General features: G+C 51.5%; 2 protein-coding genes across 2 annotated transcripts in view; both read left to right on the plus strand.

The window, feature by feature from the left end:
• The window catches only part of ECE1 (endothelin converting enzyme 1), a 14,346-nt gene extending 13,178 nt beyond the window's left edge, over window positions 1-1,168 (plus strand). The window contains exon 16 of the mRNA XM_072426716.1: window positions 222-1,168. Coding sequence (XP_072282817.1) covers window positions 222-398 — 177 coding nt within the window. The 3' untranslated portion in view covers window positions 399-1,168. The remainder of the gene's footprint in view (window positions 1-221) is intronic.
• A 7,982-nt stretch (window positions 1,169-9,150) lies between these two features.
• The window catches only part of LOC140341167 (eukaryotic translation initiation factor 4 gamma 3-like), a 25,948-nt gene continuing 21,046 nt past the window's right edge, over window positions 9,151-14,052 (plus strand). The window contains exons 1-5 of the mRNA XM_072426718.1: window positions 9,151-9,178; window positions 10,521-10,700; window positions 10,775-10,889; window positions 11,522-11,631; window positions 11,715-11,837. Of these exons, the coding sequence (XP_072282819.1) occupies window positions 10,578-10,700; window positions 10,775-10,889; window positions 11,522-11,631; window positions 11,715-11,837 (471 nt within the window). The 5' untranslated portion in view covers window positions 9,151-9,178; window positions 10,521-10,577. The remainder of the gene's footprint in view (window positions 9,179-10,520; window positions 10,701-10,774; window positions 10,890-11,521; window positions 11,632-11,714; window positions 11,838-14,052) is intronic.

Below are 14,052 nucleotides of genomic sequence, written 5' to 3' on the forward strand. Positions count from 1 at the left end.
GTTGGTGGTGGGCCCGGTGTGTTGGGGAAGGCTGGCTCGGTATGTTGGTGGTGGGCCCGGTGTGTTGGGGAAGGCTGGCTCGGTATGTTGGTGGTCGGCCTGGTGTGTTGGGGCTTGGGGCAGGCTGGCTCGGTATGTTGGTGGTCGGCCCGGTGTGTTGTCTCTAGTGGTCCTGTCCTCCTGGTTTGGTGATAATGTGGTCTCTCTGTGCCCGGGTGTAGGTGTGGTGCTCGGTGCGCACTCCAGAAAGCTCCCATGAAGGAATCATCACCGACCCCCACAGCCCATCCCGTTATCGTGTCATCGGCTCAGTCTCCAACTCCCGTGACTTTGCCAGACATTTCCAGTGCCCGGAAGACTCTCCAATGAAGCCGGTGAAGAAATGTGAAGTGTGGTGATGAGGGCGCCGTGGTCGTGTGACGACGCGGAAACACGTATTGGTGAAACCACTGACAGGACGGGGGGCTGCGAGCGCGGTCATCCCTCCGCTATAGAGGAAACTGTTTACGATGTCTGAAGTTATTCCTTGCACCCGTGGCATTTATTTCCCCTGTTTCGGCCCTCTGTGGCCGAGTGCACTAGTCTGGCTGAGTGTCTAGCGCCCCTCGCCTCTATTCTGTGGTTCTGCACGCAGCACTGACTTGGTAATGAGCCGTGTACACCTGTGTAATTTAAAGGGACAGAACACTGGGAGTGATGCCACTGCCCTCTGGGAGAGTGGTCTAGCTCCGCCCCCTTTCGTGCAGACCTAATAATCTCCATGGCCTGGAGACCCCCTGTGTATGACTGTACATATTCTCTCTGCCTGTGTATATAATTGTGACTTTTGTACATATTTATACCGTGTCCCTGATTAGACACTTCCCGTTATTTTTTACCCTCACCAATCTGGTGATGGCGCTAAAGATTTCAGATCAGGATCACCGTGTGCCTATTCTTCACGCTGCTCAGAGGATTTCTATGCCGTGTACCCGGACGTACCACATAGACGTCCCCTGTGGTGCCAGCGCTGTGCCTTCTGGCAGAACCAAACCTTAACCACAGCCGGAGAGCAGTGCCACCCCCGGGGGCCGCCGAGTATTTTTCTACCTGTTTATCATGTTTTTATATAAAAACCCGGAATCTTTCTGTACTTAGCCTGGTGCCTAATAAACACAAATCTGCTTTACTAGGATTGGCTGGCTGATTGGAGGGGGGTCACCTGGTAAGGCACAGAATCTGCCAATGTGGTTGGTGTTTAGGGTCACAGTGCCCACAATAGGCCCTCATGGAGGCATTTCAGCAGGGGCCACTTTGATGGCAGGCCTGGTGGCTGAGAGGGGTTGGCATAGGGAGGTGGTTGGGTGAGTCGGAGGTTCATGGATGAAGAAGTGATTTAGGAGGAAGGTGGTTGGCATTCGGAAGGTGGCTTGAAATTGGAAGAGCTTTGAACGGCTGAGGATTGAGGGGGGAGGTGGTGAGTTTTTGGGCAAGATAGCTGGTTGGGCAAAGGTTGAGTGAGGAGATGGCTGGTAGGAGGGGGTTGGGATGGGAGGTTGCTGGTGGTTGACAGCTAGGAAGGCACTGAGTAGGTAAGTAGAGGAGGGGGTGGGGAGATGATAGGAGGGTGGGAGGTGGTCGGCAGTTGGGAAGGGATGGAGTGGGGAGGTGGCCGGGTGATTGGTGGGTAGTTGGCCGGGGAGGTGGCGGGATGATTGGGCAGTAGATGGTGGTTAGGCACAGAGTTGATTGGCATTTGGGTGGCAATGTGAAGGTTGGGTTGTATTTGAATGGCAGCCAAACACAATAAGTAAATAAAAAAGTGAGTTTAAAAAATGGAAGCTGATTGGTTACTACAAACAACAACCATTGTTCCACTCATACAGCACATACATCATAAAGTGTTACAGCTCCCCCTTCCCTCTTATAAAGCTTCTGCTATCCCATCCAGCTCTTACCTGATGCGAGTGGATCATCCTAGACAGTCTGGTGACAGTTTCTCTTTATAAAGTCAGACCGGACCGTCCTTGTTTTGGGATTAGTTGAGGTATAGTGGTCTGGCTCCTCCCGGAAGGGGCAGAACTTGGCTCCTCGGAGACATCTGCTTCCAGTGACTCGGTATCACTTCCGCTGCCCAGCAGGGGGAGGCAAAGCTCTCCTCATTCCATAAGTCGAGCGCTCCCGAAACATACCGAGCTCACTCGGACACGCCTCCGCCCAATCAGAGAGCTGCCGGCTAGACCGCCCAGCTGTCAGATCAACCTGGAATAACCACGCCTTTTTCCGAAAGATGCCGAATGCCAGCGCAGATAAGGCCGGTATAAGCCCCGCCCAGCGGCTGGGAGAACTCTTTCACAGGAATGCCGTACGAAGCTTACTCAGGTTGATTCGGCAGCCGGGCCGAAAGTTGCCGATTTTTGCCGGAAACAACCGACCCTTTCTGTCGACGCAGCCGTGGGTTTCCGGAGATTTCCGAACGCCCTTCCCGTCGCTCCGAACCTAGCCGAAGCTTTCCGGAGTTTGCCGAGTGTCCGTCCTGCCGGACTGCTGGAGGCGGACGCAGCGCCATGTTGGATGCTCCGGTCTGTGAGTGAAGAGAACCTACCGGCAGCTCCCCCCAAGCGGCGCCCATGACGAGCAGAACCTGAGCCCGCAGCGGCCATGAGTCTCCCGCACAAAGCGGCCCTCAAAGCCGCCACCCCCGGCGGAGCCGCCACAGCCACCGGGGCCCTGGGGCCTCCCCCCACCGCCACCGGGCCTCCAGCCCCGCCTGCTGCGCCCCCATCATCCGCTGCTCACCCCGGGATCCGGGCCCTGCCGCCCCCCACCGCGTATCCTTCTCCGGTCTGATTATTGGGAGGGGGAGGGGGATATCCGGGCAACCAACCGGTACCTGGAATAGGCACCGACCGACCTACCGGCCCAACTATTGACCCACCTACCCCCATATACCCACTTACCCTCATATACCTACCTACCCCCATATACCTGCCTACCTACCGCATATACCTACCTACCCCCATATACCCACCTACCCCCACATACCTGCCGACCTACCTACCCCCATATACTTGCTGACCTACCTACCCCCATGTACCTACCTACCGACCTACCAACCCCCATATACCTAACATAATAAACCGACCCCATATACCTACCTACTGATCTGACCTACCTCCATATACACACTGACTTACCTACCCACTCCAATATACCGACCTACCCCGTGTACCTACCTTCCCGTGTTGCCTAGTTCCAGGATCGGTATCCGTGGTAACACAGATGCTCATTGCCACCTCTCATGGTACCTTGGGGCTGTGATTGGCTGAATCGGTGGGTCCCGCCTCCCTGATTGGAGGCTCCTGGGCAGCTCGTTCATTGGAGGAAACCTCCGGTGTTGTAAATTATTAATTTTTATCTAATCGCCATGGAAACCGTAAAGTAATCCATAATAATCCACAGCCACCAACCATGGCAACAGCACCCCGACGCTGGGGCCACAGCACCCTGATATTGGCCCCCATCCCCAGTGTGTGGCCCCTTGGATCGACTGCTTAGCTCTCCTGTGTGAGGATGTCGGAGGATCTCTGGAGCAGGTAGGGCAGTCGTGACATTTCCTCCAATCATTGCAGGGATTTCTGTTTTCCGGCACCAATCAGAGTGCGGGATTCTTTATCAGGTGTATCTGAAATAGGGAACTGTCAGTGCTGCAGTCATGTGACCACAGAGGTGTCCTGGATGAGGTCCATGTTGGCTGTCATGTGTAGGACCTCAGCTAGAGATCACATGACCTGGTGCCATCTTTATTCAGCCATCACCTGGAGTCACTATCTACTTCCTGTATGGAGACGGTGACACAATTGTGTATTTCCTGGAAATTTATTTCCATCAGGATGGCGGGACTCCGCTGGGATCTCAGTGCTGTGTCCCCATTGGAGAAATGTGTCTCCACTTCCTGTGTGACACCTGTCAGGAAGTGAGGTGACTCCTTCCCCTGAAAACTGCAATGTACATATATGGCAAGTGGTGTCCATCCAGTCCTGGGAGCTGCACAGCTCTGCTGCACAGCACAGCCCCAACTCCCCCCCCCCCCCCTTGCACATATACCTTGTCATGTGACATTGATGGAAGAATAATCTGGGGGGAGGGGGGTGCGCCTGGTCTGTACTTGTATTTAAGGCCGCCAAGGGGGCAAAAAAACCTCAGGTGTGGGGTGTTGTCAGCTCTGTGGGTCAGGATCTGTGTGGGCTCCTCCCCCATGCCATGGTTGGTCAGGTGGGGTACTTCCTGTGTAAATATTGGGGTGTCACATTGGATCAGAGTCATGTGACTGCAGCCATTAACCCTTTGCTGGTTGGGGGTTTGTCTGGTTGTGGCCCCCTAATAACCTGCAGAATAAAATGCGGCCTGGGATTCCAGGCTGTGGGGGGAGGGGGGGGCACATCTCGGGGCATGCTGGGAGTTGTAGTTTTCTGGCACTGTGTGGAGGTGCAGAATCAGGGGCCGGGGGGGGGGTATTTGCAGAGCACATTCAGCACTTAGTGTGACAATACCCCGGAGGGGGGGAGGGGGATCCTTGTCTGAGCTTTGGGGTCCTATATTGTACCTCCGCCTCCCCATGTGGTCCATTCTGCCCTCTGTGTCCCCCCTGTCATGTGAATCCTAAGACCTACCAGATCCTGATCCCAAGAGATCCTAAGACCTACCAGATCCTGATCCCAAGAGATCCTAAGACCTACCAGATCCTGATCCCAGGAGGTCCTGAGACCTACCAGATCCTGAGACTGATCCTATAAGATCTGTATCCTTCACCTTTTCTGAGACGTACAGATCCTGACACTGATCCTAAGAGCTTCCAGATCCTTTTCATCTCCTGAGACCTGACAGATTCTGATACAGATCCTGAGAGATCCTGAGCCCCCAGATCCTTCATCCCCCTCCTGAGACACCCCAGCACCTGGTTCTTCTCTCAAGATTTCCTAGATCCGGTTGCTGATCCCTTCACTGATCCTGAGACCTCTCATCCCCAGATTCTACTTCCGGGATATTCCAGATTCTATTCTCACTAACTCCCAGCCCCGGATCCCCCAGAGCTCCCCAGATCACATCATTGCCTCTGAGACTTCTTAGATACCAACTGAGATCTCTTTAGATCCCAGCGCTGACCTCTAACGTTATACGGATCTGTGATCCCTTTGTATTGTCCCTGGAACTGATCTTTGCCATAATGTGAGAGATCTCGGCTCCCCTGTACCTGTATGGAGGTGTCTGTGAGATCTTCTTATGTGATCCTGTGATCCGTCATTGGAGTGAGAAGATCCGGACAGCACTGGGACCCCCTGCGGATCTTGTTCTGTATTTTGGGGAGATGCCCCCCCAGCATTCTACAGCTGGATAAGGAAGTAATCCTGGACTAAGCCGATCCCAGCCTGGGAACCAATCAGAAGCAGGGAATTGTGTGATGGGGAAGTCCGGAATATACATTCAGGTATGAGAGATAAGGATAAGAATTCTGACCAATCACATGGCAGGTCACATGACAGGTGGCCGATGGTTCCAGGGGATGATATTAGGAGTTGCACAACCTTGTTCCTGTAGCTGGATTAGGTGGATCACATGGTGCAGTGTTTACTGTCTGAGGTTGCACAATCGTTGTTCCCGTCTGTGGGTCATGGTGTATTTTTGGGTTTATTTACCAGACGTTGCCAGGCTTTGTTCATCCATAACACAATTTCTTTTTTTCATTGATAATAATCGCGTTATGTTTGCATTGGATTGGTTCATTGTTTCCTGTCGCTGCCAATGGCTTTGCCTGATTGGGTGATTTCCGAGGTTATAGGTTGTAGTGTTTGCTACGGTGGAAGTGGTTGGATTTTTGGATATTGATCTCTTGGGGTTATGGGCTCCTTGTGTTCGTCCCTCAGGAGCCCGTAGATGGCGCTGGAGACATGAGAGGTAACAAGGACAATTGTCCCACACTGGGACAGGCAATTATTTTGTATGGGGGGGCAGAACTAGTTTAATTTGCTCATTGGGTTCTTTATTTCCTAGTCCTGCAGAAGTTTATGATCTGACTTCCCTTGCTGCATGCTTGTTATGCATCCAGGCCAGGAAATGGATGATGGGGTGACGGTGGGAAGTGATGATGGTCGCATTGGCTGCATGGTTGTGCTGTATCACTCGGAGCGGCCTCGTGCTGCATCTCCCACAATGCTTTGCTCCTCGCAGGTCTCTGTGTTCCCGGATTGTCTATTCAGCCTGCTGACATCAGCTAAAACCATTCTGCCCGCAGCTGGGCGAGAGCGCCGCTTCCTCCCCACACGTGACGGGAATATGGGATCATCTCTGTCCTCTGCAATGTGCGCATTTCCTGCACCCTAATCTCTCATACACCCAGCAATGTCCCCCCTCTCCAGGGCAACCTGGGGGCATTCCAGACTTCAGGGGGTGATAGGTGACCCGGGCCTTCATTTATTACAACATTCACTGATATGTTGTCACCGAACCTGTTTAGGTCAGCTGACCAGATGAATGTAGGGTGGGAGCTGAATTCTCATAGGGAGCAGCGATCCCATCCCAGATTCACCTGGCCAAGAGATAACATTCCCTAATATTGGGAACAAGTTGGCATCTATCTGTGCCAGGCAGTGGTGGTTGGCACTGATATAGCAGCTTTCCATTATATAGATGGCTCCTGCCAGCCGTGCAGATTGCTGTCTCATCCATGCTTCGGGTTTGGGGTGCCATTGTGCTGGGTACACAGCTTGGCACCTGGCCGTCCTATGATTGTCCTGGTTCATTGTGCCCACTGCCCCTGGCACCTCACAGCTTTGTAATTGAATCGTCTTGGCGCTCTTATTATAAAATGAGAAATTTCGAGGGTCCGCTCTGACCCCCCCACCCCAGTGCCCGTCTCATGCCAAGTCTATGTTCTGCTCATCCTTCCTGGCATTAGGTTGGCACATTGTCATAGAATATTTCTGTGGGTACAAAGTATCCCCCATTTCTCACCCTATCACTGAATTTGCCTTAACCGCCATCCATGCAGCCTGACCCGGGTACCACAGAGCCTGGATGAGCGAATCTTCCCGACCGTCTACAGCACGGTAAGTACAACCCTCACCCCTATTATATACCCGGGAGGGGAGTCACCCGATATACGCACCCGGGGGGGGGGAGGTCACCCACTATACGCCCCCGGGGGGGGTCACCCACTATACGCCCCCGGGGGGGGGTCACACTATATACACACCCGGGGGGGGTCACCCCATATACACACCCTGGGGGGGGTCACACGCAGCCTTTTGTTGTCACAGTGCTGATAGTCATCCCTAGGGTATCTGGGTAACAATAGGGGTAGATGGGGGGTAAATAACAACAGAACAACCCCCCACATGGGGAAATAGTTGTTATGAATGTTTGTGTCAGTTTTTGTTTTCTTGGCGTTGTATTGAAGTTAGCTGGTGAGTAACTGCACCCGGGTGAAAATTTCTTCCAGGTTTTATCTGTGGCCCCATTGGTGGATGGTAGTGGACCCGAGGAGGGTATTGGTGATACCCAATATGGTCATGTGACCAGAGGAGTGATTCCAGATTTTTTTGTGTTCCTTGCAGGTGGCGGCGCAGGTAGCGAGGCAGCCGGGACCTCCAGCCCCCTCCCCGTATTCTGCACATGACCTGACCAAGGGGCACCCGAATCTGGCTGCAACACCCCCTGGGCATGCCTCCCATGTTCTCCCTGGCAGTGCCCGGGGCATTACCTATATAGTTCTGTTAGAGTTCTGTTTGACACCCGATACCAAGGAAGGACCAGAACCAATCGTGTTCTATCTTGGTGTCCTGCAGGTTGTAGCCGGGCCCCTTCCAAAGTATTTCCATGTGAATGATGTGCTGCGCTGCGTAATATGTTGGCGCTAAATAAATCCTCTTTAATAATAATGGCGCTCTGGGTGCTCTGTGACTCAGCTGCCCCATATTTCTCATATTGGGGCCCGGGGTGCACTGGATGTTCCCTCCATGGATTTGTATCACATGCTTGCTTCGGATTCCTGGATTTGTGACAGGATTACTTCAGATGGCACGTGGCAAAGCTCTGCCACCCCTCTGCCAGCTGATTGTCACTGATTTCAGGGCAAAACTTCAGCCAGATCTCACAGGCATTAAATACAGATCCCGAGCGCCCTGATACTGCCCTGGGCATCACCCTAAAGAGTACCGGTCACACCCGGGGAATGGGCACATTTACACCTCATGTCTGCCCTGTATATTTGGCTTGTTCGGGGGGGGGGGGGTATCGGAGCTTAGTGGGGCCCCTGAGATCAGACATCTGATGCCTGAGGACCTGCGGCCTTCCAGCTCCTAAATGAATCTAATAGTACCAAACACATGTACAATCCCTGGCTCGGCATTATCAGAATGAGGTCCGGACAGTTGGATAAACACCAACTGTCCATGGTCAGGTGATCTCCCCTCCACCCCCCAGCGACTCGCCATTGTCAGAGTGACAGCCATTGAATAGAGGACAGATATGCATCTTTCACAGGTAACTCTCCCCCGGCACTCACATTTATCATTGTGACTGGTTCTCCTTAGGAAGTCAGTACCAGGTAGGTCCATGAGCACTGGTACTGCCAGCCCTGCCCACAATATGGCTGACGTAGTGCCTGCTGCTGACCAATCTGATCTGTATCTTGCGTCAGGTGGTCAGTAGGCCATTGTGGGGTGGCAGTGATATGCGGAAATTGGGGGTCCAGTTACAATTCCGTGTCATTACCCCACCTCCACATAGGAAGAGGGGGAGGTCCTTATATGAGCCCCATGTCACTGCCCCGCCTCCACATAAGAAGGGGAGGGCCTTGTATGAGCCCCATGTCACTGCCCTGCCCTCACATAGGAAGGGGAGGTCCTTGTATGAGCCCCATGTCACTGCCCACATAGGAAGGGGAGGGCCTTGTATGAGCCCCATGTCACTGCCCTGCCCCCACATAGGAAGGGGAGGGCCTTGTATGAGCCCCATGTCACTGCCCCGCCCCCAGGGATATGTGGCCCCCATTATGAATGTATTTCTGTATAGAAGCAGCTTCTGGCCCCCTCTGTCCTGTCTGCTGGCTGTGTGTGAGCTCGGTGTCTCCTCTCCTTTGTGATTGTCTTCTCGCTCCTTTCTATAGTTTGCAGCTGGACCGCGGCCGACTCATCACCAGGTACTGTAATACCCCCACCCCTCCGTGTCTGCACCGCTCACCTGCCCTCCAGCCCACTAATACTATATGTGCTGGGAGCCAATGGGACCTGCAGCCTGGAAAGTGATCATAGAATACGTCAATATCGGAGAATTCTACGGAAATTGGATTTATTGTGGAAATCATAGCTGGCTGATGCTGCACTCCGCACGCCGTCTCCTTGGCTCCCTTCTCTCTGATACATTCACTTACATAGGACTGGGGGGGTAGAAATGGCGGACAGTGTGCCCCCTACTGGCAGAGGGAAAACACTTACCTGTCTCATAGTGCTGATGTTACTAATATATAAATCGCAGAGTTCTGGGGGTGTAAATGCCAAGCACAGGGCCAGCGGAGTGCCTTTTATATAGAAAGATCCGAATAGAATACAGACTAATGGCTGCACACAAATAAGGAGCCATGGGGGGTGGCACTGCTGTGAAGAGGGCATAGATAGCCCCCACCTACATTCAGGGGCCATTCCTGACCCTGGTGCCTTGGTAGGGATCACGTCCTATTGGTCACAAGATGGTAAGTGGTGGCTGTGCTCTGCGTCCGCTGTGCTTGCCAATATTCATGGTGGTTTGTAGACCTTCCCGGCACTATAGACACCCCATTAGTGACCCCAGGGATGGCTCTGTCACATGACCAGCCAAACCTTTGTGTCCTGCCCCCTCCTGGTGGTTTGCAGCATCTGCACTGCATTTGGTGCTGGATTCAGTTTTAGTGGAGAAGTTTGGAACGGATTCTCTTCCAGGCAATGTCAGGCTCTGTATATCGGGGAATCTTCTATAGCATGAAAGGTTTTATATGGTGATTGCATGATGAGCTCCCTCTCACATCACCCAGCTGTCATTCCTGTACACAGGTACAGCCTGCTCTGCCCTATAGTGAACTCAGTCCCCCTGCTGCAATGTCACAGATCCCCCAGGTATGAGCCCACCTGAAGTGCCGTTTGCCGGGAGTCCCTGGTGCACCTTGTAATCTCTCCCCACAAAAGTCCTAATGGCAGTGAAATAAAATCTGATTCATCGGGTGGGTGGGAGAATTGTATGTTTTGTTCTTCTACTGATTGCTGTGTAACTTCCCATTCACTTTCCCTTTATTACTGCTGCATTCACTGAAGGGAGGATTCCGACCAATCCAGGTAAGGCCATACTGCATTTCCTCTATTATACAAAGAGCAGTAACCCATAGCAACCAGCGTCACCTTGCACTATTGGTGGAAGATGATTGCTTTTTGCATTGAGTGCAATGGTGGGATCCGCTCATCTCGCTGCGGTCAGAAATATTTCTCTTCATCTCTCTGTATTCTCTCCTCCAGTTTTTCCAAAGGCCGCAGATCCAGCCTCCGCGGGCCATACAGAATAATAACCCCTCCATGCGGGCCGGTGCACAGACACCCACCGCCGTCTATCAAACCAACCAGCACATCATGATGGTCAACCACGCCATCCCGATGCCATATGCAATGCCGCAGGGTCCTCAGTACTGCATACCACAGGTAATGGCACCGCTCACCGGGCCGCCTCTGTCTTTTACTGCTTCACTGCTGACTCTATTTTATTTATCTTTTAGTATCGACATAGCGCCCCTCCGTATGTAGGACCCCCGCAGCAGTATCCAGTGCAGCCCCCAGGCCCTAGTCCCTTCTACCCCGGACCTGGACCTGGAGACTTTCCTACCCCATACGGTAAGTACGCAGCGGGCTTTCTGCCTTCATCTCATTCATAGGAAAAAGATTTCCATATCATTGTGTGGGGGTGGTGGATTTGGGATGTTCTGAAGATCCCTAAATCTTAACCCCAGGGAAATATCACCCCCCAATTATTTGATTTATTATTTGCACACAGATTGCTGTAATATTTGCTAGTTTCTATCTGACATCTAAAATGCCATTTTTATTAGAAATCATTAAAATAAGAGAACACTGTTTGGTGTTTTAGGCTTTTCTGTCAGCTTGACAGGGGACAGATTATTATTAAACACTATTTATATAGCGCCAACATATTACGCAGCGCTGTACAATCAATAGGGGTTGCAGATACAGACAGTGACACAGGAGGAGGAGAGGACCCTGCCCTGAAGAGCTTACAATCTACGAGGTGGGGGGAGTAACACAATAGGAGGGGTAATAGTCAACCAGCTGCCTGACCTCCCTTCATTTACTGCCCCCCTTAGTCTGACACACAGGGATAATTTATTATTCCCAATGTGAGCCCCGAAGAAGGGCATCCGGGTCCCCTGCAAGGCGTCGGCCTGATAAAGTATTCTTATTGTTTAATATTGTTATATGACTATGAACTGATGACCGCTGTGCTATAGGGGCCCCGTTTTACTCCAGTCAGCCGGTGTACCAGTCAGCGCCTATCCCCATAGTGCCTCCGCAGCAACCACAGCAGCCACCACCTCCTGCCAAGAGAGAGAAGAAGACGGTGAGCCATCTCCCTATAGCGCTGCCAAATTATGGGTGTTATGAAGAAGCTCCCAACACTCACATTGACATTTCTATTTCCAGATCCGAATCAGAGACCCCAACCAGGGGGGCCGAGACATCACCGAGGAAATCATGTCAGGAGGGGGCAGCAGAAACCCAACTCCTCCCATCCTCCGACCCAGCTCTACGCCAACACCTCCTCAGGTAAGAGGGAGAGAAGGCGGCAGGTCCATACAAAGGGGGGGGGGGATTATGGGGCTCTGATAGGGAACCTAGGGACCCCTACATACCTGTGCCCCTTTTTCTGGGTGGGGTCACATTACTTTTCTCCTATTGGTGGGGCCACATTACTCCTCTCCTATTGGTGGGGTCACATTACTCACATTACTTCTCTCCTATTGGTGGGGTCAGTGCTAGGGGGCATGAATGTCTTATGCATCAAATCATTCACCATCTTTGTATTCTTTGGACAGTGATCTCTGCAATTATGTGCATTTCATTTATTGGATACAAGCAGGGGGTCCTGTGAATGGGTTCTGTAGGGAGCAAGTCCATTCCTTCATAATCTGGGGTAACTAGTGGGAAGTGAGTGCAAGCTCCTGTGTCCAGCTTAGATCGGGATATACTGTAATGATGTGTGTTGATTTGTTGTTTCTGATTGTAATGTGTCTTTCTTTTCCTTCTTCTGCCTTTTATTTGTCTTTCTTTTTCTTTTCTTCACCCTAAAATTTACTTAAATTGGATTTTTATTTTTTTTATTTTGTAATTCTGCTTATTTTTTGCTCAAATATTTTCCTTTGCCTTTCACAACATTCTCGTCTCGACAACTTCTAAAACCCCCATCATGTCACCCATACCCCTCCTTACCTCCTCTGCCCCCCCATAACCCATACTTACCCTGTCCCCCTTGCCCCGGACTCTGGCTTCTCCCCATAACCCGTACCCCTTTCCTCTTTTACCCCCGTCTCTTGTCCTCCTCTGGTTTTGTAATTTTTCTGTTGTGCTCTTCGTGCCTTTGGACCGTTCATGTGAAGTCACATCTCAGTAATGTTCCCTTTATAAAAATATAAACGGGCTGCCATGCCGTCGCCTCAGATGAATTGGTAGGAAAATCTTCCGTGTTCAGGTTTGGATCTTCGCCCACAGAAATGATCTCCTGTTACCCTCAGTGGGGACGTTGTGGTGTTCTAGGAATAGGTTGGGGGGCATTTGCACCCCCAGGCTTGTGTTCATGTGATCTTATTCCTCTTATTTTTACCTGCTCAGGTACATACTTCCTTATCGTCTCCCCGTTTTCAGGGTCTGTGATACCATGGAGCTTTGGGTTACAACTAAGCTAGTTGGGGCACTTTCCCTTCTGGATTCCTGTTTAGGGTACTTTAAGAACACGCTTATAAAATGCAAACCAGTCTGAACGGTGCTGCTTGGTGTGGGGCCCCTTGATGCCCTGCCTCTGGTTCCATTCCTTCCATGCAGTTCCAGATATTCCGGTATTCTCCGATATTCCCAGAAAAGGTTGTCAGTCCTGCAGAGGATTTATTATCTTTGAGGACGACCTATGCTTGTACATCATGGGGAGCCATTTCTTACCAAATCCCATCTATTTGCAGCCTCCATACACTACAAGCAATCAGCACAATGATTTCTCAGTCGGTTCAGCCAGTTTGGGGGGGAAAGGTCCATTAGTCCCCTTTGCCCCACACTGCTTCTTATCTGCGACCCTAAAAGCTCCATTCCTTGCCCCATCTGGGTTCGGTGGGCTCCTTGATGTGCTACGAATCTGATGGCTTCCTCCATTGCTTCAGCCCCACCTTTGCTCAGATGATGTCCTGGGCTAATGATGGTTCTGGACCCAGAAGTTCTGTCATTCTCTGGATGTTTGGTTCTCTCTTGGTTCTGGTTTCAGCGGTTGGGAATTCTCCACCTGTGTTCTGGCGTCCTGACTTTGCACTATATTGTCTGGGTCTTGCTGTATGGTGGGTATGCTGGCACCGGTGGTCCGTTCCCTCTGGTATTGTAGCTGCGCCCACCCCTTATTTGTTTACTTTTCTACATCTTGAAGCTGTAAGATTCCTGTGGCCCTCAATGTGAGATAAAGGAAAATCCTTTTCTTGGGGATCATTTATGGGGGTAAAGTGAATGAAGACTATGGGGTATAGTTGGGACTCCCCATAGTTTCCTCCTTTTTCTCCTGGCACTGATAATGGGCTCCATCTGCAATAAAAGTTTAATATTAATAATACAAAGGATTTATGTAGCACCAACATATTACGCAGCGCTGTACAATAAATAGGGGCTGCAAATGACAGACTAATACAGACAGTGACACAGGAGGAGGAGAGGACCCTGACCTGAAGAGCTTACAATCTAGGAGGTGGGGGAAGTATCACACAATAGGAGGGGGATATGGAATGGTGGG

This window comes from Pyxicephalus adspersus, chromosome 11 (assembly GCF_032062135.1).
Source record: "Pyxicephalus adspersus chromosome 11, UCB_Pads_2.0, whole genome shotgun sequence".
NCBI lineage: Eukaryota > Metazoa > Chordata > Amphibia > Anura > Pyxicephalidae > Pyxicephalus > Pyxicephalus adspersus.